Genomic DNA, 26,816 nt, shown 5'->3' with positions numbered 1-26,816 from the left:
TTACGGTCACTGAGCAGCAAAGTTTACCGATGTAGGGAGGCTCTCTGAATCAGTATTTATTAATAGACCTGACACTTGGTCCACAAGCTGCTGCAACAAATGTGGTATTTAATGCTGGCTTTAAACTAATTTAAACACCTCTGTCAAGGACATATTATGGTTATTGCATCCACAGCCATTTAATTTTTTACCTTATAAAGGGTAGTTTACCCAAAACTGAAAATTCTGTCATCATTCACTAATATTGTTCCAAATCTGTATGGCTTTCTTTCTTCCGTGGAAAACAAAAGGAGATATTGGGCAGTCTGTTAGTCTCAGTCACCATTTTTTTTTACCATTCAATGAAAGTGAATGATGAGGATATCATTCTGCCTAAAATCTCTCTTGTGTTCCACAGAATAAAGCAAGTCATATGGGTTTGGAAACGTCATTGAGTAAATGATAATCTTTGAGTGAACTATCCCTTTAAAAATTACAGCCATTAAACTTATTTAAAACACCTCAAGCTCTGTCAAGGTTATCATTTGGTTGTGCATCCAAAATTCGAGAAGCTACAAACATGTGGTCTCTGGCACTGAATGCTAATTGAATACATACACTATATTTAATGACTAAATTAGTGTTTTGTTTGTGATGTGGCTGAGCTCAGAGTTGTCACCATGGCAATGGGAGCAGAGTCTGGCAGATATTGCTCCTCTCACCTGTTCTCGTCTGTCTCTCTGTGGACTGTGCCCGGGGCTCTTTGTGTAACCGTGGCACCGGCCCCAGCATCATCTTCACCAGCTTCTGACCATCTCGCCATGATGACGTGCTGATTGCTATGGAGACAGGTTACGCAGATGAATTGAGACTGCAGTTGTTCCCAGAATTTATTTGTGCTTGTACTTTTGTTTTTAAACAAGAGTGATTAAGGTACAGTGGAAAGTATGACAAAAGCATCTAATAATGAACAGACAGAGTAACAGCTCTGAATTGCATTCACACAGATGTCTTCAGAGAAAAAAAAAATCCAACCGGTTCACATTTAATAAAACAGACATTGTGAAATCAAAATTGACCCTTACTGTGCAGAATTCATCACTGCATGTCATTCTAAAGAAAATTAATGTTTGCTTTCATAATCAAAAATGTAATAAGATTTCACTAGTTTCTCCTGTTGCTTGATGTTGGTTTCACTATATTAGTGAAGACATCTAATAGACACTACTGTTTTTATATGGAGGTGATATTTGCTTAACCCCAAACATACCCCTAGCCCTAAACCTAAGGCTCACAGATTGCTGTTGATATCAAAGAAGACTAAGCAAAACATTATTTGGCCGCTTTGAGAATTTAAAATAGTAAGGACCACTTCAAATGTCCTCACAAGTAGGATTTCGTTACATTTGTGAGGATGTATAAAAAATTTTTTGGCCCTCACATGTATAGCCAAACCTTTAGACACACACAGGTGGAAAGAGTGACACCTCTCCAGCTGTCAACGAGGCCAGCACAGCTTCAGCTGGGATGTATCAAGCATTCCTGTGTGAGTGTTGCAGCAACCATCCTGTTAATCTTCATGCTAGACATTCTGGAAATTTCTGTGGGGATAACAGCCTGTGCTTGTGGGCAGACATTAACACGAGTTTGTTTCCAGGAATGCCCAGCACAGAACTGGGCACTGTGACACTTGCAGGTCAAGAGAGGCTCACACTGAGCTGCCAGCAAATCAACACAGTTTATGAGCATGCTTGTGGATTTAGTTTAATTTGTACAAGGGATGTGCAAAACATATTCTCAAAATTGACTAATCAGTGGGTAGCTTGAACGGCTAGTCGACTAATTAGTCTTAAATTACAATTCTCACATCATGTCATCCCAGATGTGTATGACTTTATGCACAACACAAACTATGATTTGTAGAAGAACATCTCAGCTCTATTGGCCCTCACCATGCAAGTGAATGGTGGCCAGAACACTGACGGTCCAAATATCACAAAAGCATCATAAAAGTAATCCATATGACTCCAGTGGTTTAATAAATGTCTTCTGAAGCAAGAACAAACCAAAACATAACTCCTTTTTCACTGCACATCTTGCCATTGCAGTCTCTAGGCACAATCATGATTTCAAGCTCGATTACACTTTCTAGATCTTGATGCATGCGCAGAGCGCTTGATGGCACTATAGGAAGTGTAACTGAGCTTATAATCACGATAGCCAAGGAGACTGCTGTCAAAATTTATTGTGGAAAAGGAGTTTTGCTTTGGTCTGTTCTCACCCAAAACCAATTGGATCGCTTCAGAAGACATTAAATAAATCACTGGAGTATGGATTACTTTTATGATGCCTTTATGTGATATTTGGACCTTGAGTTTTCCAGCCACCATTCACTTGCACTGAATAGACCAACAGAGCTGAGATATTCTTCTAAAAATCTTAATTTGTGTTCTGCAGAATAAAGAAAGTCATGCACATCTGGGATGGCATAAGGGTGAGTAAATGATGGGAGAATTTTAATTTTGGGTGAACTATCCCGTTAAGCTGTTTAATTAGGCTGGTTTTGGTTTCACCTGACCCTGGCTGGACAACCGTTTTTAAGGGGGACTTGCGCTCCAACAAAGCTGGATAGAGTGCTACGGAATGAAACAGGATGTAGGGGACAAGTTTTTATTTTACTTCAAAATGCAACACTCATGGCTGATTATCACTAATGGCTCACTAATCAACTAGTCAGTTGTGGATGCCCATCCCTAATTTGCAAATTTTCAAGTGCATGTAAAGTTCCCATGTAAGTCTTCTACAATATAAAATGCATGTTCTGATCTTGAATTTCAATATCATTTGCTTAAACAAGCTACAGTTATTTGCTTTTAGGGACAGAGTGTGAAAGAGACCTGGTTTAGCATTGGAGTCTGGTGCGGAGGAAGATCTGTGCACTTTTCTCACAGGCTTGGATGGTTTCTTCTCCTTCGCCCTCTCTCGTTCTGCAGGCCTCTGTTTTGGTTTTGCACTCTCTGCTGTGAAGGGACGGGGAGAGACAAATGAGTGTGATAACACTGTTAATTACACTAAACTCACATCAACAATTAAAATGGAAACACTCAACCACTTAAATGACAATCACTTTAAACAGTGACTCCAATACTGACATTTCATGGGGAACAGGATTTAACTTGCTCTTTTTATTTTTGGGGGGGGGGGGGGGGGGTTCTCCCCTTTTCTCCCCAATTTGGCATGCCCAATTCCCAATGCGCTCTAAGCCCTCGTGGTAGCGTAGTGACTCGCCTCAATCCGGGTTGGCAGAGGACAAATCTCAGTTGCCTCCGCATCTGAGACCATCAGTCTGCGCATCTTATCACGTGACTTGTTGAGCGCGTTACCGCGGAGACCTAGCGCGTGTGGAGGCTTTGCGCTATTCTCTGCGGCATCCACTCAGGTTAACCCAACATGACTCTACCCACCCTAGCAACCGGGCCAATTGCTTAGGAAGCCTGACTGGAGTCAGTCAGCACGCCCTGGCTTTGAACTTGCGACTCCAGGTGTGGTAGTCAGAGTCTTGACTAGCTGAGCTACCCAGGCGGATTTAACTTGCTCTTAAAAAAAATTATAATATTAATATATTTTTTTAAATAATGTAATTTAAAATGAAATTTAATACATACAGTATTAAAACTATATGTGATGCAAGAAAGCTTGAGTAACATTAGGTAAAAAATTTAATGTTACAAAAATGCAGACTATGGCCCCTTTAATGACAGCATTTGAAATCTGCAAACAAGCAGGGAGATTAACTGCATTTTTTTGCTTATTATATATGACCTTGTTTCACAATGCTATTCCAAAGAACTATTTTTAAACAAACTGATGCAATCCTTTCATATAAACTTCAAAACTCAAAAGACTGAGATGACAACAATCAGCTGTGTATGACATTGCAACATTTTTATAAGTATGTATACCTGTGAGCTGTTGTGTCAAGTCTTTGTATATTTCCCTGCTTAAATTCTGGAAGTCCTCCTGGGCCCACACTTTCCCATCAGGTGTGCGAATTTTAGTCTCACTTGTGTTGAAGCCTAGAAGTCGAAAAAACATGGCAGTGAGCTTCCTCTCACTTGACAAGCTCATAAAACATTTATCTGATGCTTAAATTCCAAGTATCATACAATACACTTATCACAGGGACAGTGCTAGAAGAGCAACCTGAAGTTAGGTGCCTTACTCAGGGGTAAATGGTGATAACTCATGGATTGCCCTCTATGGGGTTTGAACTTACCACCTTAAGGTTACTAGGCCAAGTTTCACCTTTCCTCTCTGAAGTCATCTTACCTTTATAAATAGGTCCCGGAGGGGCCAGGGCCACTTTCCGAACTTTAGCAGTGGGTGCAGTGGTACTGTGTCCTGCCGCCCCAATTCCCACAGGCTGCTCCAGGTATCCCAGAAGATTGTTTCTATCCGCTGTCTCCTCCAGATGTTCCCTCTGTCTGCGGATTCGCTCTTTCAGCTTTTCCAGTTTATCGTCTGGTTGCCGTCGTCGTAGGTTCTCTAGCCGCTGTGAAGCCGCGACTGAACCCGGGCTGGACATCAGGGAAGTCTGAGATGTCTCAGCCTGCAAGTGTATTCTGGGCTTGACCTCTGATCCCGCTGTGGCTTGGTCAGGCTGGTGAATCGTGTTGAGAGCAGAACAATCATTGAGGTAGCGAACAGATGTGTTGTCAACAGCTGAGGAGCGTGTGCTGTCCAGTTCTGCAGTCTGCATGTCTCGGGTGTCACGCTGATAGACCAGCCGGCTCAGGGCAGAGTCCGACTGAGAGACGCCCACCTCCACTGGTAGCGACTGGGGGTCAGGTTCAGAGTGCGTCTGGGACATTGGCAGCGGAGATGCTTCTCTATAAAAACCAGGTAAATGAAGTTCAAACTAATGAGCACTTTAGAGGTTTTAAAATATTAAAAATCAGTATAACCCAGCTGGAAACATAAAAAGCAGTACAAGCAGACCTGAAGGAGAGTGTCAACTTCATGTGCGCTGATTGTCAGAACTATAGAAGCAGAAGTGGTGGTTCCTCATCATTTATTATTTGTGACTTTTACCTGTATGAAGCAAGTGGTTCTCTGAATTCTACGGCGCTGGGCTTCCTGGCATTGTTGTCCATAGTGCTGTTCCTCAGCGGACTGCGTGAACTTTTGTCTGGACTACGCCGACTCCGTGTTCTGGACTTGGACCCACTTTCCTCCACACGATGCCCATCTGTATGAAATACATGAAAAAAGTGATGTTGTATTGTTCTGATATTTTATATTTTTCCAACATCAAGATTTCAGGATAAATGTTAAGTTCACCCAAAAATGAAAATGTTCTCATCATTTACTCACCTTAATGATATCCCAGGTGTGTATGACTTTCTTTCTCCAGCAGAACACATTTGAGGAAAAACAGAAAAACATCTCAGCTCAGTAGGTCCTTAAAATGCAAGTGGATTGTGATCAGATTTTGAAGCTCCAAAAAGAACAGACAGTCAGCATAAACATCATCCATATGACACCAGCGGTTAAATGAATGTCTTCTAAAGTGACACGATCACTTTTGGTGCGAAAAAGATCAATATTGAAGTACTTTTTAACTATAATCCATCGCTTCCAGTCAGCAGCGGTATGCGCGTGACGTAATTGCATTGGCATGTGAGATGCGAGAACTGACGCACGTGCGACGCAAGAGCAGCTCTGTTTACAACTGAGTAGGAGGAATGCTGTACAGAAGCTTAATTGATTTTGGTTTATATCTGTATTTGTATCTGATTGTTAACTCACAATGATGCGTTTGTGCTTATCCTAGATGTCTCAACCGAGAGGAGAACGTGAGATTACATCTGTAAAATGGCAACGCAAATACGTCACGAGAGACCGCGTGAACTCAGCCCTCTCGTGAAGCTTACCGGAAGCGATGGTTTATAGTTAAAAAGTACTTAAATATTGATATTTTTCACACCAAAAGTGATCGTATTGCTTTAGAAGACATTCATTTAACTGCTTTAATCATATGGATGATGTTTAAACTGACTGTCTGTGATTTTTGGAGCTTCAAAAGAGAAATTTCCATTCACTTGCATTTTAAGGACCTACTGAGCTAAGATATTTTTCTATTTTTCTTCAAATGTGTTCTGGTGAAGAAAGAAACTCATACACACCTGGGATATCATGAGGGTGAGTAAATGACGGGAGAGTTTTCATTTTTGGGTGAACTATCCCTTTAGGTTTTACCTATAAGTGAAGTGTATATTTTGGGTGCTGTAAGCATTTCAAGTTTTCACCATTTAAATCACCTTTTAGCTTTTTTGCAGTTCACTTAAATAGTCCTTTAGTGTGACAAATTATTTTTTTAAGAATATTCCATTAAATCTCTTGCATATAAAATAATTTTACAAGTATTACATGGAAAAAAATCAGTTTAAAATAGTTTTTGTATAGCATGTCACTACTTTAAATGGCACCTACCCATATATCTTCTAGATTAATTTGTATAATTATACACTCATCTACTGTATATCTATTTCTACATATTTATATAAAAGTGAATTATTTCATACAAAAAGATGTGAAAAATGTATTATCCTGGATTAATATATCAGCCAAGAGCATAACACAAGCTATACAAATATTTTATGATTACCTCACATACAAATAGTTTTTCCACAAAATTTAAATCCATGTCATCTTAAAACCAGCATGCTTCAATAATTAGAAACAAAACAAACATATAAGCAATCCAGACATTCCTCTTCATGTTGCTACTGGTTTGGTCCAATACAATATTAAAGGTGACATTTAAAACACCTAAAGTAGCACAGGGATATGAAGTATTCTCAAGTGGCTTGCCTGTGTGTGCGCGTGTCACAGAGGACGTGTCTGTCTCACCTCTGCGGCTTATTTTCCGACTGCCACTAACAGTTGCTTTCTTTGTGTCGAGCACCACATCCAGAAACACTCCACTGCCTGGTGCAGCCTCCAGACGATTTTCAATGTGCCGTAACTGAGACAAGACCACAATTAACCATACAGTCAATTGACGCACTCATAGGATTAAAGCTACAGATATATCAAACCTACAAGGTGTATCTCAGACTAAATATAGTCTGAGTCATGTTTTTTAATCATGTCTTCTTGATCTCTGTATGAGAAACGTGTTATAACTGGACTTCTTTAGAACTAAATTAATAACATAATTCCTGTATGTAACAAATATCTGAAAGTATCAGGCTTTATTTTGTATCATAAGTAGCCCAGCACCTGAAACACAGGTTAAATCAAATACTCACAGCAGCCTTGGTCTGATTTAGACTATTCCAGGCATTTGATATCTCTGTTGAGAGACAAACATTATCATAAGGAATCGCACAAACATACAACTGTCTCTATCAAACAGCTAACATAAAGGTGATTATAATGATGTTGCCAGTATAGAGTGACATAGTTGGACCTCTCCTGTTGTCCTGCCCACAGAGGGCAGGCTGCGATGAGACAGTGGCTGGCGGCCCCACCTCACTTTGAAAGCGACTCCACATCGCTATGCCAACCTGAGAGGAAGAGGGGAAAATGAAAAACATGCAAACAATGTAAGACAGCCAATTATCTCATAAACATCTGCTGGCAAACACTGTGTTCTTTGGGATTGGCTTGCTGCTTAGACTTTATCCTTAAGTGGCACTAAAACACATGACTCTTCCATTCACAGTACTCAGTTGATTCCTTTGTGCATCCACTGTGATTTTGAACGATGCTTAAAATCTGGCCAAATCACAAGTTTAACTGATAGTTAGAAAGCAAATATGTGACCACAGCATACCACCTTGTGTTTCGATGTTTCTAAATGTTCTGAAACTCACCACAGGCCTTACGGTGTCTACTGTTTCGCTATGAATTGCAATATTGACAAGAAGAGACAAGAAAAACCTCTCACTGTCGGACACTTAAAGAAGCTGTACAGCTAATTTTAACTACAGACATTTTCTCAAAGTTCAACATCAAATCAATGTCGTATGTAATTATCATGCAGTGATTTGTTATTATTTTTATTACTTCTGTATTATTCTTTTTCATTTCTGAATGTTTACTTGACAGCTGTTAGACACCTGAAAAAAGTCAAGCACTGTTTACCTACAGAATAAAAACAATATAACAAGGATTATGATATAAATTACGTAAACAGAATCTTCATCTTGGTTGTACTGCTTGTAACTCAAGACAATTCATTAAAGCTAGTTCAAGCAATGGTGTAAAATTTGCTATTTGTTGAATATATCCTAAGGTACAGACATGTGACGGTGACCCCGTCTTCCTCTAAGAACTGCCATTATTGCATTGTGTCCCTGTACTTGTACGTCTTCAGTGCATAATATCAACCTAGAAGATTCAGTGGACTATTCAGAGGTAAATACAGCGTCATGTGCAGACAGTCTAAAGCACTGTCACAAAAGCACAAAGTATTCTGAAGGGATGCTGAAATCACTCCCCCACCCTATTATGCATAAGCCATACCTCACAGACCTGCATGCATATTTAAGCACTTTGAGTGAATTTCAAACCAATATAATGGAAAGCAGAGGTAAAGAGTCATTAAAACAGGTTTCGCCACTTCTGTAGCATTGGGAATAAGGTAACGGAGATACTAAATGTGTCTAGTATGAGGAAAACAATCTTACAGGCAATCAATAAAAATTATAAAAGTTCAGTAAACCATCTTTCATTTGACAGTAGGGCTGAAATGATTAGTCGACGTTACCAACAACTCAAAAAAAAAAATTGACAAATATTTTCGTTGTCGAATAGTCATTTGATCTTATTTAACGTAACATGAGATCATATGAAACTCTAATGATGGCGCAAGAGCAGCACTGCAGCTCGCGCCCGATTGAGGAGAGGAGGAAAACACAGCTCACAGTCTAGATGCACTCTAAACTTTCCAAACAGCTTCAGGTGATGTAGATCGCAAATTATAAGGAAATTATACAAAAATTCAAAATACAGAAGCACTCACGGCGTGGAATAAGCGGAGCTGGATTTAAGCAAAACTTGCGTGTCGAGCATCTTTAAAGGAAACACCCCAGCGTTACATCTTTAATGCAGTTATATTTAATGCGTTATAGCTTTATTAAAGTTCAAATAATACGGAAGCAGGTCATGTATATAACTACAAACTCTGAAACTGTCCCCGATCTAAGGGGGAGAGATTGAAACTGCAACCAGCTGAGGAACACTCTGTCACGGGGACGCTCATCCCACGAGAGCGCATGCTTAATGCAGCTAGATTATAACCCGATGGGTCGTGACTTATTGAATCATAATATATGTCACTGTGCATTTCTTACCATGAAGAAAATTGGCAATACGCAGCTTAATTAATGAGAGTGAGTTTGTTTTTTGTGAGTTAAAGATGGATTGAAGTGAACAGAAAGGTGAGAGAGAGTAGTCTTCGTCCCATTATACACTGCAAAAAAATACATTTTTGATTTGTTTTGGCTTGTTTTCCAAAAATAATATCTAAAACTCATTTAAAACAATGTAAATTTTCTTTAGCAGCTATACTGCAGAAGAAAAAATTGTTATCTGAGAATGTTGAATATAATATTAAAAATAAAGATATTTTAAAATATCTAAAAATCCTTTAAAAAAAAGATGCATTCACCTGAGAAGCAGCATAAGATATTTAAACTTTCTTTTAGAGAATAGACCTTGAAAATAAGTATATTTTGTCTTTACTGCACTCGCAAAAGTATAACCAAGTGAGAAAATACACATATATACAAAATACACTTATATTTAAGATACATTCTCTTAAAGCAAGTCTAAATATCTTATGTTACTTCTCAAGTAAATGTACCTTGTTTCAAGAATTTTTAGACAGTTTTAAATGGAAAACAAGACAAAAACACTTGATAACAATAGGATTTTTTGCAGTGATTTGTTTTACTTAAAAAATATTTTTTCCTTTAATTCAGTGAATGTCATTGAGAGGTACAGTATGTACGTTTAATATAACCTGTTAAGTCGGGACACAAGCTGAATAGTCGGTTAAGATCTAAAGATTAATCGTTGCAATAATCGCCCGAATAGTCGAATAATCATTCTAATAATCATTAGATTAGTCGATTATCAAAATAAGCATTAGTTGCAGCCCTATTTGACAGCTCTTGAGCTACAGAGACGCTCATGTTTTGCATCTCAAACATACCACCCATGTCATGACAGTTTACTCATAACAAACAAACGACCTTAAAGGAATGGTTTACCCAAAAATGAAAATTCTCCCATGATTTACTCACCCTCCTGGCATCCTAGATGTGTATGACTTTCTTTCTTCTGCAGAACACAAATTTTTAGAAGAATATTTCAGCTCTGTAGGTCCATACACTGCAAGTGAATGGGAGCTGATGAACACACAATGCGTGATCATGAGGAAGGTTTATATCAAGATGTAGATTGGAATGCAGGTGCGAAAAACTTTATAAATAAAATACTGTTCCTCTCTCACTGTTGCTTGCGTGCTAGTGATTGCCCCTCTGTGTGATTTTGAAAAATGTATGACATAATATAAGAAATATTTAAGATTCCACACAATTTTGTGATCAGTAATCAAAAAAGGGAAATTTGTGACATTAACTGTGTTAATTCATTTTGTACAAAAGGACAGGGATTCTTTCATTAAAGCACTTTCACAAGATGCTCTGAAAATTCACATGCAGGATCATGATTAAATCATAATCATCGGGTTTTGCACAAATTTTTCACTCAAACTGTTATGCTGATAATATAATAAAATAAACAAATTAGGAAAAATGCAAAAAAGAAATATGTGTACTCAAACTTCAGAAAAATCACATCCATGCGCTTGTTTTTTGTTTGTTTTTTCATGTAAAAAAGGTTGCCGACCCCTGCTTTAGAATATATGGATTTAAACACCAGAGTGGTCTGGAGTACTTTATGTTGCCCTGATGTGGATTTTGGAGCTACATGTTGGCACCCATTCGCTTGCATTGTATGGACCTACAGAGCTGAAATATTCTTCTAAAAGTCTTCATTTGTGTTCAGCAGATGAAAGAAGATCATACACATCTGGGATGTCATGAGGGTGAGTAAATGACAAGAGAATTTTCATTTTTGGGTGAACTATCCCTTTAATAGCAATCAAGTCAGATTACTCTATTTAGCCTACATTTTTCTCACAAACTGACATCTATAAGCCAACAAGTTTAATTAAACACCTTTGCCAAATCTAAAGACACAAAGAAAAGCAAAATCAGATGACACTGTGTGTGTGTGTGTGTGTGTGTGTGAGAGAGAGAGAGAGAGAGAGGTTCAAAGGAACTCTAATTAGTCAGGAAACCACCTGTGACACTCACCTGTCCATGAAAGAGATTTAAATTTAAAGTCCATCAAAAGTGCCTCAGCAGTGTGCTCTGGACAGGCTATACTGACCGAAGAGATAATATAATCTGATTCATTCTGAACTAATCAACACCTCGCAACATGAATAAAATTAGTACAAGAAAGAATCAAAGCTTTCCCAGCTTAAATGTCCAAAGGGGAAAGTGTCTTCCAAGAAGCACAAAATATATTTCGATTTATCCATAAAAAGATGTCAACACTGAAAGAAAAATGGGTTCAGTGTGGATGTTGTAGTAACTGAATCTCTGAATTCTCTGAATCTGAGCATAGTTGAGTTAAACCTGTCCGTCACATGACAGATCATAGTCCAAGACTCCGTTTCGACCACTTATAATTTACTCACCCTCATGGCATCCCAGATGTTTTCTTGACTTTTGTTCTTCTTCAGAACACAAATGAAGATTTTTAGAAGAATATCTCAACTCTGTTGGCCCTCACAATGCAAGTGAATGGTGGCCAAATATCACGCTGAAGGTCCAAATATCACATTAAGGCAATAAGTCATCATAAAAGTAATCCATACGACTCCAGTGGCTTAATCAATGTACTCTGAAGCGATCCACTCAGTTTTGGGTAAGAACAAACCAAAATATAGCTCCTTTTTTGCTGTATCTTACCAATGCAGTCTCTAGGCATGATCATGATTTCAAGCTCGATTACACTTCCTAGTGCTTGACGCATGCGCAGAGTGCTAGATGGTGCTATAGGAAGTGTAATCGAGCTTGAAATAGTGATTACCAAGGAGACTGCTCTCAAGACTTGGTGAAAAAGGAATTCCATTTTTGTCTGTTCTCTACCAAAACTGACTGAATCGCTTCAGAAGACATTGATTAAACCACTGGAGCGGTATGGATTACTTTTATGATGCCTTTATATGATATTTGGCCCTTCAGAGTTCTGGCCACCATTCACCTGCATTGTATGGACCTCCAGAGCTGAAATATTCTTATAAAAACGTATCTTCATTTGTGTTCAGCCAGGGCTCGACATTAAGCATAAAATGTTACTTGTCCGGAGACAAAAACAAAAGGACGCAAGGAAAAAAAAGCCTCCATCATCATCATTTACACCTAATAGGGATTAAGAATGCTGTGCAGAAAGACGGTAAATCATTACTCATCCTCAAGCCTGTATGAATTTCTCTCTTCTGAGGAACGCAAAATTAGATTGTTGGCAGAATGTTAGTCACAGTCACTATTCACTGTCACTACATCATTTTTTTTAACCCCATAAAATAAAGTGAATTGAGACTGACATTTCCTTTTGAGTTCCACGGAAGATAGAAAGTCAGACAAGTTTGGAACAACATAAAGGCGAGTAATGATGACACAATTGTTGGTAACACTTTACAATAAGGTTCAATTCATTAACATTAGATAATGCATTAGCTATCATGAACTAACAATGAACAATATTTTACAGCAGTTATCAATCTTAGTTAATTTTAGTTACTAAAAAAAAATACAATTGTTCATTGTTAGTTCATAGTGCATGAACTAATGTTAACATACTGTATACAACTTTTTATTTTAATGTATGAAAATGTATTAATATACTGTATGCTGGACTTAACATTAACCAAGATTAATAAATTATTTAAAAGTGGTGATTATTGTTAGTTCAGGTTAACTAACATTAACAAATGGAACCTTTTTGTAAAGTGTTACCAAATTTTCAATTTTTGGGTAAATCATTTCTTTGGGAGTACAAGTCAATTCTAACCAGGTGCATTAAAAACGGCTGTTTAATATTGTAAATTGCATTAATGTTAACAGATAAAATCCTGAGAGAACCTTGCTGCTAAATCAGTTATGCTGTATATTCAAAACAGATATGCATATTAAAGATAGGTATGTTTTCATTGTATGTAATTTATTAATGTTATAGTATTAATATTATTATAATGTATATTGTTTTATATACTTATTAAAATTGACTGATTCACACGGCAGAGAAAATACCTCGGATACATACATTAGATGGAGCTCTAGAAAGATGAGAGACGTAATGGGTGCATAAGTCTGTTTTAAGCGTTTCTCTTCACTCTACAGATTGTATTATTACACAGAGCGTTTTTGCAATTTCTGCCTTTCTTGCTGTTTTATGAGGGAGCGCCACAATGTGACTAGACAAAATTAGATCCCTGTCCAAAGTTGCGTGCTTGCGATGAAGACAGCTTTGTTGATTATAAACAGGAGCAATGGTTTTGTCAAATCGTTTGCTTAAAGAGACGTGGTACAACACCATTCGCATGATCGATTAACAGGTTTATACCCGTTTATATACATTTGTGTTCAAAAGTTTGCATACCCTTGGAGAATTGGTAATATATGTACCATTTTTAAAGAAAACATGAGTGAGTAGGCAAAACACATTTCTTTTATTTCTTATGGGATTCATATTCAACTGTAGGTTATAACAGAATGGCACAATCATAAAACAAAACAAGGCAACAAAAGTCCCTGTTCAAAAGTCTGCATACCCTTAGTTCTTAATACTGTGTATTGCTCCCTTTAGCATCAATGACAGTGTGCAGTCTTTTGTAATAGTTGTCTATGAGGCCACAAATTCTTGCAGGTGGTATAGCTGCCCATTCGTCTTGGCAAAATGCCTCAAGGTCATGCAAAGTCTTTGGTCATCTTGCATGAACCGCACATTTGAGATCTCCCCAGAGTGGCTCGATGATTTTAAGGTCAGGAGACTGTGATGGCCACTCCAGAACCTTCAACTTTTTCTGCTGTAACCACTGGAGGGTCAACTTGGCCTTGTGCTTAGGGTCATTGTCGTGCTGGAAAGTCCAAGAGCGTCCCATGCGCAGCTTTCGTGCAGAAGAATGCAAATTGTCTGCCAGTATTTTCTGATAACATGTTGCATTCATATTGCCATCAATTTTCACAAGATTCCCCGTGCCTTTAGAGCTCACACAACCCCAAAACATCAGTGAGTCACCACCATGCTTCACAGTGGGGATGGTATTCTTTTCACTATAGGCCTTGTTGACCCCTCTCCAAACATAGCGCTTATAGTTGTGACCATAAAGCTCTATTTTGGTCTCGTCACTCCAAATTACAGTGTGCCAGAACCTGTGAGGCGTGTCAAGGTGTTGTCGGGCATATTGTAACCGGGCTTTTTTTGGCATTGGCGCAGTACAGGCTTCTTTCTGGCAACTCAACCATGCAGCTCATTTTTGTTCAAGTATCGTCGTATTGTGCTCCTTGAAACAACCACACCGTCTTTTTCCAGAGCAGCCTGTATTTCTCTTGAGGTTATCTGTGGGTTTTTCTTTGTATCCCGAACAATTCTTCTGGCAGTTGTGGCTGAAATCTTTCTTGGTCTACCTGACCTTGGCTTTGTATCAAGAGATCCCCGAATTTTCCACTTCTAAAGTGATTGAACAGTACTGACTGGCATTTTCAAGGCTTTGGATATCTTTTTATATCCTTTTCCATCTTTATAAAGTTCCATTACCTTGTTATGCAGGTCTTTTGACAGTTCTTTTCTGCTCCCCATGGCTCAGTATCTAGCCTGCTCAGTGCATCCACGTGAGAGCTAACAAACTCATTGACTATTTATACACAGACACTAATTGCAATTTAAAAAGCCACAGGTGTGGGAAATTAACCTTTATTTGCCATTTAAATCTGTGTGTGTCACCTTGTGTGTCTGTAACAAGGCCAAACATTCAAGGGTATGTAAACTTTTTATCAGGGCCATTTGGGTGATTTCTGTTATCATTATGATTTAAAAAGGAGCCAAACAACTATGTGATATTAAATGGCTTCATATTATCACTATCCTTAAATAAAAGACCATTTTTTAGCATGATCAGTCATATTTTCAAAATCAATGCCAAAATTTCACAGTTTCTGCCAGGGTATGCAAACCTTTGAGCACAACTGTATGTAAAATCTAAAGTTCAGTAAATATGCGCTTCCTCACTGCTCGCACGCACAAGCTGCTGAACGCTGCACCATGAGTGAAGGCGAGAGGGAGAGAAGGTGACAGAGGGAATTCCCCACATTTTGAAAGTGAAACATGCGGGAATGATTAAAACTGAGCTCAATCACGCGCTATTGAGCTAACATCTTTTATTGAGATTTAGTAATGAGTGTAGTAATGTCCACGTTAACATGTTATCTTGCATTAACCTATATAGCCTACATAAGAATTAATGATTATTTGTTTTATTTGTGTAGCCTACTATAATGTGCTTTTCTGTGTATAGTGAAATTGTTTTCCTACTTAGAAATATCAATTGAAATGATTTGATATCACGAGAAAAAGGCACCAACGACAACAGTAAAAGGCCAAAAAAAACCACAAAAAAAAACCATTTGATATAATTACAGAACACAGTTGTCCAGCAACTGCGAAGAGCATCAAAAACTAGCACGGGTGCAATAACATGCTGTATTTTCACAAAGTTTAATCATATAAGTTAAATTTAAATGTATACATTTACGTTTAGCAGGGAAATACATTTACAGTGCAAATTATGGTAACTCCATGGTTGCTTGTGCATCAGCATTAGACACCGGAAATGTCCCGCACCTTACTGAAATGGAAAATATGATTGGTTAGCCAATATCCAATCACATCTGAAATGAACGTTCTGATTTGTGGATCAGCTTTGTCGGACTGTGTCTTGCCCGTGCCATCAGTTGCGATCCGGCCTCCTGCTGCTCTGTGCGCATTTAGAGAGAATCTCTGTACACTTTTTAAAATAAATAAATAAAAACAACACAATTTACTCAACAGTGCTGCGGCATGGCGTTATTAGATCGAAAAAGTTCCTGGTCAAAAGCATACTCGTTGTTCTGACGGCCATACGAATCATAACTTATTTTAGGTGGGCATACGCAAAATCCTAATAAAGATAGGTGGGCATACGCCGTATGCCCTAGACTACACTACTGTCCCAGGAGACGTATTTAAGTGACCAGGTGTAAACATCGATGTTTCTCGCCTGACCACATGTGATCGGACCACCCCGAGATGCATCTTTTACCAGGTGTAAATGGGGTCTAAGAGGACTGATTTTCAAGCTCAAGCTTTCTTTAAATTTATATTAAAAAACAAAACTGACTAGACAAAAACAAAATTCTCTTTCTACCTCAATTTTATTTTACACTTAGAAAACAGGACAACTGAAACATTACCAAACCTTATAAACATGGCATGTTTAAACTTAATGACAGTTTTGACCATCACACATCTAAGCAAATTATTAAGAATTGTGTAATTACCATAGTTAAAAATTAGTTCAGGAGAGGAGGAAGGGCATGTTAAGCCTTCTTGCAAAGAGCAGAATGGTGCAGGACTAGGGATGCACTGATCCGATACCTGGATCAGTATCGACTCCGATACTGACGTTTTTAAACGGATCGGGTATCGGTCCGACGAGCCCGATACTGTGTGTTAGTCATGTTCGTTAATGTCAAGCTGAAAAAATGACATAAAAGAACCATAAATACACCACTGAAGTAGTTCATATGACTCGTGCATTTTATTCAAAGCCACCTAAGACATGCGATAGCTCTGTGAATCACAAAAGGCTGTGTTTAATAAGTAAATATATAATATGCACGTGCAGCGCCAGCGCGTTATTGAATGGCGCTGCTCTGTTTACACGCACGCCTATTTTTAGTGTGCAATATTTGAGCGCTACTCACGAACAACATCTCAGATGTAGATGCTCAAAAGTTCGGTTAACTTATATGCATTTTTACCAGAATTTGAATAAGAAGCTAATTAAACTACTGTGAACTTTCCTACAAACAGACACATACAGGACTTCCTGGAGAGTTCAGAATGTCAAAATTAAAGCGTGAGGGTTTTAAAAGTTAAAGGTGTCACGGAGAGACTCATGGAGGCAGAGATATGAACTCAGTAGCAGGGTTTATTGAACAGATGATTGAAACAGTGATGTAAACATTGTGAGTAAATCCAGTTGAGCAAAGTGGCAAACAGCAGGTGAGTAATATCCAGACCGGGTATAGACACGATGAACAGATAACTCAAAGCCTGATGATACTTGCAGGCAATAAGGAAGACACAGGTATGTTTGACATAGTAGAAAGGTATGGAGTCTCAGAGATACTATTGATGAGAACAGACAAAGAGTGTGTGTGAAAGCGGGGTATATATGCTGTCCTTGATTAGCCACTAACGATATGCAGGTGCATGTAATCAGAACTCAGGGGAGAGTGAGGGCTGTGATGGCAGTGAGGAAGAAAGAGAGAGAGACCGGTGGATCCGTGACAAAAGATGCATGATTGAGATATATTACTATTATAATATACAGGTGCATCTCAATAAATTAGAATGTCGTGGAAAAGTTCATTTATTTCAATAATTCAACTCAAATTGTGAAACTCGTGTATTAAGTAAATTCAGTGCACACAGACTGAAGTAGTTTAAGTCTTTGGTTCTTTTAATTGTGATGATTTTGGCTCACATTTAACAAAAACCCACCAATTCACTCTCAAACAATTAGAATATGGTGACATGCCAATCAGCTAATCAACTCAAAACACCTGCAAAGGTTTCCTGAGCCTTCAAAATGGTCTCTCAGTTTGGTTCACTAGGCTACACAATCATGGGGAAGACTGCTGATCTGACAGTTGTCCAGAAGACAATCATTGACACCCTTCACAAGGAGGGTAAGCCACAAACATTCATTGCCAAAGAAGCTGGCTGTTCACAGAGTGCTGTATCCAAGCATGTTAACAGAAAGTTGAGTGGAAGGAAAAAGTATGGAAGAAAAAGATGCACAACCAACCGAGAGAACCGCAGCCTTATGATTGTCAAGCAAAATCGATTCAAAAATTTGGGCGAACTTCACAAGGAATGGACTGAGGCTGGGGTCAAGGCATCAAGAGCCACCACACACAGACATGTCAAGGAATTTGGCTACAGTTGTCGTATTCCTCTTGTTAAGCCACTCCTGAACCACAGACAATGTCAGAGGCGTCTTACCTGGGCTAAGGAGAAGAAGAACTGGACTGTTGCCCAGTGTTCCAAAGTCCTCTTTTCAGATGAGAGCAAGTTTTGTATTTCATTTGGAAACCAAGGTCCTAGAGTCTGGAGGAAGGGTGGAGAAGCTCATAGCCCAAGTTGCTTGAAGTCCAGTGTTAAGTTTCCACAGTCTGTGATGATTTGGGGTGCAATGTCATCTGCTGGTGTTGGTCCATTGTGTTTTTTGAAAACCAAAGTCACTGCACCCGTTTACCAAGAAATTTTGGAGCACTTCATGCTTCCTTCTTCTGACCAGCTTTTTAAAGATGCTGATTTCATTTTCCAGCAGGATTTGGCACCTGCCCACACTGCCAAAAGCACCAAAAGTTGGTTAAATGACCATGGTGTTGGTGTGCTTGACTGGCCAGCAAACTCACCAGACCTGAACCCCATAGAGAATCTATGGGGTATTGTCAAAAGGAAAATGAGAAACAAGAGACCAAAAAATGCAGATGAGCTGAAGGCCACTGTCAAAGAAACCTGGGCTTCCATACCACCTCAGCAGTGCCACAAACTGATCACCTCCATGCCATGCCGAATTGAGGCAGTAATTAAAGCAAAAGGAGCCCCTACCAAGTACTGAGTACATAAACAGTAAATGAACATACTTTCCAGAAGGCCAACAATTCACTAAAAATGTTTTTTTTATTGGTCTTATGATGTATTCTAATTTTTTGAGATAGTGAATTGGTGGGTTTTTGTTAAATGTGAGCCAAAATCATCACAATTAAAAGAACCAAAGACTTAAACTACTTCAGTCTGTGTGCACTGAATTTATTTAATATACGAGTTTCACAATTTGATTTGAATTACTGAAATAAATGAACTTTTCCACGACATTCTAATTTATTGAGATGCACCTGTATTATTATCATTTGTTTACAAATTATAATAATATTTAAGTTGAATGGGTTCCAAAAAATAAGTGTTTGAATGAAAAGTGAGCTGATATCTTACAACTAAATTGAACAAAAAAGAGATCTGAATCCTTTAGAGTCCAGATACAAGTTGAAAGTTTTGCAAAAAAAAAAAAAATAATAATAATAACAAAAGAAAAAAACGGCTTCTCTTCTACTGCTGACTTATACTGGAATTACTCTTAATTTTGCTGCTACATTATCCAGTATACTAGTTAACAATAAAGTTTCTTAATAAGCTATACATTTATATTGAAATAATGTGTAGTTAGAGGTTTGTGTTTCTTTACATATTAAAGAGTACCCCCAGTTAGTTCCACACAACAATGTAAAGATATTCTAAACTGATTATACAAAAAAACAACACTTGTATTGGATCGGGATCAGTATCGGTGATACTGAGATTTCCGATATCGGAATCGGAAGAGAAAAAGGGGTATCGGTGCATCCCTATGCAAGACTCACCCTCCAGCAGCTTTATTCAGAGAGACATGAGTCCACCTTGTCTTCCGGACTACTGGACACATCAGTCAGCAGACGATTCCATCCAACACTCCACCTGCAATAAGACCCAAGTGAAAAGGATGATGTTACATCATAATCAAATGATCAAATCATTATGTAAATCCAACAAAGCACATCACAACCAGCCAGCAGATTGTAATATGTAGCATTATGTTAATTCCTCTAGTTATTCTCAAATAAATACTGGGATCAATACGGCTAATTATAGCAATTGATTGGCCTACAGTAACTACTCATGAGCATCATTCTGAGTTAAAGGGAAAGGAAACATTACAGATTTGCATGATCAGCTGACAGTGATCACTGGTACAAAATGACAGATCAGAATAAAATACATCCTGTTATTTACTACAGCAAAATACAACGTCACAGGAAACACACACACAATTACAGGTGGAGAATTAGAAACTAAAGAAATCTGACAGCATCTTATACATAACTAACACACAAATACATTTCCATATACATGACAAAACTCTAGCAAACCAAAAGAGACGAGAGGAAAAAAGGAAACATTCAAAGGACATACGAACATTTAGAAATACAAAGAAATCACATATCAACAACACAGAAGTGCCAACAGTACAAATACAACTACACATAAACATCACTACTGACTGGAAACTAGCGAATTGAATCAACCTTCCAAATAAACAACCAACTAATCAGACGTCTGTTGAACCAAAAATCATTCACCCAAGAACAATTTCACAATATCTAACCGGTATTTTCTGACCGAGGTTGTACATTCTCTGAGGTAACTTATTGCTAACAGCTGCTGCTAACCGGCTAAATCATTAAAGCTCGCGAACAAACAAACTTTTTGCTTTTCCGGCTTCAGGTTGTCTTTCGCTGAGTAATCAAGTCGGAATGTAGTTGGTTAACACCTACCTTAAAAATGACTGTTCCTTCTACCCGCCTTTCGGTGTCTGTTTCCCGGCTTTGATGATAAGTTTCAACTGCCGTTCGCTAGATTTGACGGTCCGCCATTTTCCAAACAACTGTTCCCGGAAGTTCACGACGGAGAGATTCATAAACTCGCGAGACTTCAGTGCAGAACGTCAGGTGCTTTTTTTCTTGGCCGTGTTTGACCTCTAGTGTTCACTAATGGAATTGACGTTCAGAAAAAATAAACCAAAAAAACTGAAGGGTCTGATGGAACTTTGCTTATTTTCTGGTGTTTTGCACGAATGGCTCCGAAAAAAGTAAGTAAAGTATTCTGCAAACCTAATGAAAACATGAGAACTGGTTGGTTTTGGCTTTCACAATTTTGGCTACCTGTTTTTTCCATAATGCATTTCTCTTAATTTCCATACGACCCAGTTGAAGGAAACTTCAGAGGATCTCAGAAGTTGTGAGTTGAAGCCCATAAGATTAAAAGGTATTGTGGTGGAAGTATTGGTCCTCCATCAGTCTAAAAATCAAATAGATTGTTTATAAATGGAAGAGACACGGTATTGTTGCTGCTTTCCTTTTATATTAGAGATTTACAAAGATCTGACGGTAAAACAGTTGCGGTTACAGACCGTAGAATTGTCAAAAATGTGATATTGAGCCTCAGAGTTCATTGGTGTAATCAATCTATCCATATATAATTAAAAATACTTAAAGGGATAGTTCACCCAAAAATGAAAATTCTCTCATCATTTACTCACCCTCATGCCATCCCAGATGTGTATGACTTTCTTTCTTTGGCAGAACACAAATTATGATTTTTAGAAGAATATTTCAGCTCTGTAGATCCATGCAATGCAAGTGAGAGGGGGCCAAAATTTTGACGCTCCAAAAAGCACATAAAGGAAACATAAAAGTAATTCATATGACTCCAGTGTTTTAATCCATATTTTAAGAAGTAATATAATAGGTGTTTTTAAGAAATAGATCAATATTTTAGTACCTTTTTGCTTGAAATTCTTTTCCCTGCCCAGTAGGGGGCAGTATGCATGAAGAATGTGAATCACCAAATACACAAGAAGAAGAATATGAAAAAGATCTGTTTCTCACCCACACCTATCATATTGCTTTTGAAGATATTAATTTAACCACTGGAGTCTTATGGATTACTTTTATGCTGCCTTATGTGAGATTTGGAGCTTCAAAATGTTGGCACCCATTCACTTGCATTGTATGGACCTACAGAGCTGAAATATTCTTCTAAAAATCATAATTTGTGTTCTGCCAAAGAAAGAAAGCCATACACATCTGGGATGGCATGAGGGTGAGTAAATGATGAGAGAATTTTAATTTTTGGGTGAACTTAACACTGAGCAGTTCAGACATGCTATAGAAAGCATTTGGTTCAGTATTGCATAACCTAATGACCGGACCTGACATAACATTCAATATGTCCACCTTCTTTCTCAAAAAGATTAATTGTATGCAATTGCTAGAAACATTTTCCAACACAGTCTATGTCAGAAAAAAACTTCTGGCAAATGTAAGCATATCCAAAAGCTGAAATAGGGACTGATAAGTGGTTCTTAACATTTTTTAATCCAAGGCCCCTCACTTACCATGACAATATTCAAAGGCCCCCTCCCTCCCTCAAAAAAATATGTAAATAAAAATAAATTGTTCGGCTGTGCATTTTCCCCTGAGTGAGAAATATGATCTCAGTTTATGTGAAAATCTTGATTCTGTTGGGGTTTTTTTTTTTTAAAGATAAGAATTCTTATAAATCATTTTAAAGGAATAGTTCACCAGAAATTAAAAATTCTCTCATCATTAACCCATCCTGATGCCATCCCAGATATGTATACTTCTTTCTTCTGCAGAACACAAATGAAGATTTTTATGAGAACAGCTCAGCTCGGTTGGTTAGTTCAATGCAAGTGAATGGTGGCCTGAACCTTTGAGCTCCAAAATGTACATAGAGGCAGCATAAAAGTAATCCATATGACTCCAGTGGTTAAATCTATGTCTTCAATAGCAATATGATTGGTGTGGGTGAGAAACGGTTCAATATTTAAGTGCTTTTTTACTATAAATCTCCACCTTTGACCAGCCCCGACCAATAGGTGGCGATATGCATGGAGAATGCGAATTACCAAAAACATAAGAAGAAAGTAGAAATCTATAGTAAAAAAATGACTTAAATATTGACCTTTCCCACACCTGTCACTTCTGAAGACATTGATTTAACCACTGGAGTTGTATGAATTACTTTTATGCTGCCATTATATACTTTTTGAGCTTCAAAGTTCTGGCCGCCATCCACTTGCATTTTTGGGTGAATTATTCCTTTAAGGTCCCATCGGAAGTTTTCTGAGGCCCTCTTGAAGGCCCGGCCCCCTGGTTAAAAACCTCTGGTTTAAAACAATCACAGAGCACCATTAGGAAAGCCCTTGAAATTAGTGACTGTTATGAATGAGATAAAGGAATAGGGCGAACCATATGCAGGCAAAAGTGTTACATCTAATAAAAACTTATAGAAAGAAGTTAAGAACCTACCTAGAAATCAACAGACAGATATAGCATGCAAATATTTTGTTCTCTGCTATGTAGGGTGAATACAGGTAAAGTGGGACAATTTCTGATCATTCGTCATTGCCGTTGTCTTTTAAAATATGATCACAATGGTTACATGAGTGCCATTCCATACTAGTTTAATATAGTTTAGTATATATGCTGATGTTTAGTAATGGGATAGAAAATGATACAGTAGATGATTAAGCTTATATGTCACAGTTTTACAGTTGTCCCACTTTACCTGTATTTATCCTAAGATATAAAGACTAGCTTACCTAATATAACATACATTTAGAATATTTTAATGTGGCAAAATTGAAAAATCTTTGTTGATTTTCTTTTCTTTTTCAAAATTTAAACTCTCTCAGCCAGCACTTGAATGTTTGTAATAGCATTTCCTATGCACCTGTATAGTAATTCCAACAACAGGATAGATTGATAGCATATTATGGTATACTACAGTAACCATAACAATTGGTTTGCAATCTCTTCCTTGAATAAAACCATTAAAGAAACCATGCATTTAGTCTAATGCGTGCGTGAAATTTCACCCACCGTTAAACGCACCACTTTCCCAAAGCTAATATTTCCAAATTAGATAGTCATCTGAATAATATCCCTATAAACCGGGCTGCGGGCCGTACAGTCATTGCAGAAATATAATGTGACATATTTAATAATTTATGCACGCTAATTACCGATACAGTGACTCTCGGCCCCCCTCTGCTGATCTAACCTGTCGTACTCAGTTTGAAACTGGATATCACCGCAATCTCTCCTGTTATACCTTAACCATTTTAGTGCTGTATCCGTGAGAGAGAAAGACTTCTTATTCATCAGCGCTTAACAAACACATGTTTCCAGCAGAAAGGCGCGGCAGAATGGAAAAACGCCATCCACTCGCAGCTAAATGTGAGGAATAGTGTGGAAAAACTCTGCGTTCCTGCGCGTTATTGCGGTGATGGAGCTCAGAGCACTTGTGGCTGAGCTCCGTGGATCTGATGCTGGTAAGCATATGATTTTTATTCATGGTTATTATCATAGAAGCGGTAGATTGCTGCCAGTGTTTACCATCGCCATTCACAAAAATTTGTATAATTGAATTGAAAGTGGAATTTCCATTAGACAGCCGTTAACTTGTTTCATTGTGTTGATTTTATTATTATTATTTTAATATTATTTTTTTTTGTAAATTGACGTTAGTTGCCAGGGAGAATCATTATGACCACGTTATGAAATCAAAAATTTATATTTTATATTTTTATTTTTATTTTTTATGGATAATTAGAGGCATATTTTTATTTTTTCACTTTTGCGCATTTTTTGACCATTGTTACAATTTTATTTTGTTCTTTAACGTCTGGCTATTAAAACAGTGCATAGGCTGTTGAAGCAGTTTATTAGTTTGCAACAGATGCGAGTCCACATAGAGCCTCATTCTGCATTTTGATTATGCATTTGCGCTCTGGGGGTTGTGATGCCATCCATGCACAGCCGTCCTATGGATCGGCGTGGTTTAGTGGTTAAACATCTGCTGGTCTGCATGGTCTCTTAGCCAAAAGGTGGTATTTACGAAACCCTTTAGTTGAGATTCATTATCCCTATTGTGCCCTTGTGCCAGACATTTAATCAAACAAGATTTTCATTGCCTATAGCCCTATATTGAGAGAAGAAGAAGGGGAAAAAAAAAAAAAAAGTGCTTACAAAGCAGCAAAAGATTAGTGTTAAAGTTATAGATAGGTTTTAGGTCTGTTTAATTTAAATGCTGCGTTAGAACTGCTTTATAAAGACTGTAAAAATTCTACAGAAATAAAATGTTAATTGATTAAAGAATATTAACTGTAAAATTTACAGTCAAAAATGTTAATATATTTTAAAAGACGATACAGTAGGTTTTACAATAAAATGTTGTAAAAAATATTTTTTTTAGATGTAAAAAGTATGATTTTCTTGTGTAATTAATGGTAAAAACTTACATTATGTTTAACAAGAGAGTACATGTGCAATTTACAATGAATTATTGTTAAAATTACAGTAAAAAACAGTAATCGGGCGTTTCCAGAATTCCCTGCATGACCCATTACATTTCATTATATTTTATGGGAATAGTTATGTTTCTTCTTATTTTTATTATCAGTTATGTACTTTGGGGTGTTCTGTGTTATATCTGATGTAGTTTAGTTCATGTTTACTGCATTATTTAAATTTCACATGTGTTACCCTGATGGTGTTTAGTGTTTGTGTGAGTGACTGAGCACTGTCTCTACATGTTTATTGGTCATTGCTCCTGGAACAGCCACTATTGATGAACTTCATGTCATCATGTTCTCTTCTGTAATTTTTACGGTGATTAACAATACCTTATAAAGTAAAAAGCAGATTTTTACAGTTTCAGAAGGTTAATATCAAGTTTATGATGTATTTTTACTGTAAATTTAACAGAATTTTTTTCTTTTACAGTGCCATTGTGGTCATGTAAATGTACAGGTTGTTCTGTAAAGTTATTTACATTTTTACTGTAATTTTTACATAATTATTCTGGCAACCACAGCTGCCATTTTTTATTTTTATTTTTTTGTAAAAACAACAGGATTTTTTTTACATTGTTGCCAGGGCGTTGCTATGCATTTTGCTTGAGTGTTCTAAATGGTTGCTAAGGCATTGCTGTTGGTGGCTCAAATCAAAAGAACCCACACCCATGACTCTGTGATACTGTGGTCCCTAGATATGGCTTGGATCCCTCCTTTAATGTAAGTCTTTGGGATTTGGGAATTGTGATTGCTCAGAAAAGTAAAAGTGCACCTCTTCTCAACAAGCCGCATGATTTGAGGTATTATTCATGTCTGTAGCACTAATTATACGGGAATGAGTTATGTGCAAAAGTTTAATACTGCGAATTAGGGGTTTATTCAAATCCCTAACCCAAAATATGAGCAATAAAAATAGATCAGTTTCGATACAAAAATGCCAAATAATTAACTTTAAACATAACCCCTCAATTACACTGTAAAAGAACAGAGCCATCTGTCACTGACCACAGTTCAGTCAATGTACCTTTCTTGATAACATGAGCAAAGGCCTCTAAATGCACATTGATTTTTTGTAAGAGAACATGGTTTTAGTCAATACAGGTTCTCTGTTACAAAGTAGATAACAGACATTCCCATTTATAGAGTCAGCACCCCAGGAGATGCTGTCAGTATCAAGGTGAAATACTGTATGTAGTGCTGCTTTTAAACAATAGATTGCTGCCACATCAGTCATTAATTGGAACATGATTGACAAATAGTATTTCCCGTTCTATCGTCACTGCATCATTTATTACACATACAGGTACTAGAAAAAACAATCTGAAAGGCGATTGCAGACTCACTAGTAGACTGATATATCCACCATGGCCATTATTGTCCACTTAATAGTCATGACCATTAGACCTAATGTCAGTTCGGAAATATACCAACAGCCTTGTCA

General features: G+C 37.6%; 1 protein-coding gene across 9 annotated transcripts in view; it reads right to left on the bottom strand.

Moving 5' to 3' along the window:
• LOC127424463 (centrosome-associated protein 350-like) overlaps positions 1 to 20,872 on the bottom strand; it is a 55,875-nt gene extending 35,003 nt beyond the window's left edge. For 6 of the 9 annotated variants that reach the window (XM_051669705.1, XM_051669710.1, XM_051669706.1 and 3 more), the window contains exons 1-10: positions 20,769 to 20,872; positions 19,818 to 19,911; positions 7,454 to 7,550; positions 7,293 to 7,336; positions 6,853 to 7,006; positions 5,071 to 5,227; positions 4,309 to 4,868; positions 3,942 to 4,055; positions 2,877 to 2,999; positions 702 to 818 (exon numbers count right to left, since the gene is read on the bottom strand). In XM_051669705.1, the coding sequence (XP_051525665.1) occupies positions 702 to 818; positions 2,877 to 2,999; positions 3,942 to 4,055; positions 4,309 to 4,868; positions 5,071 to 5,227; positions 6,853 to 7,006; positions 7,293 to 7,336; positions 7,454 to 7,538 (1,354 nt within the window). In that variant the 5' untranslated portion in view covers positions 7,539 to 7,550; positions 19,818 to 19,911; positions 20,769 to 20,872. The remainder of the gene's footprint in view (positions 1 to 701; positions 819 to 2,876; positions 3,000 to 3,941; positions 4,056 to 4,308; positions 4,869 to 5,070; positions 5,228 to 6,852; positions 7,007 to 7,292; positions 7,337 to 7,453; positions 7,551 to 19,817; positions 19,912 to 20,768) is intronic. The other 3 variants (XM_051669711.1, XM_051669714.1, XM_051669713.1) reach the window with 1 other exon arrangement.
• Positions 20,873 to 26,816: the final 5,944 nt, after the last annotated feature.

The sequence above is a fragment of the Myxocyprinus asiaticus genome, chromosome 33 (genome assembly GCF_019703515.2).
Source record: "Myxocyprinus asiaticus isolate MX2 ecotype Aquarium Trade chromosome 33, UBuf_Myxa_2, whole genome shotgun sequence".
Classification (NCBI taxonomy): domain Eukaryota; kingdom Metazoa; phylum Chordata; class Actinopteri; order Cypriniformes; family Catostomidae; genus Myxocyprinus; species Myxocyprinus asiaticus.
The sequence above is the reverse complement of the archived record's forward strand: the minus strand, read 5'-3'. Positions and strand labels throughout refer to the sequence as shown.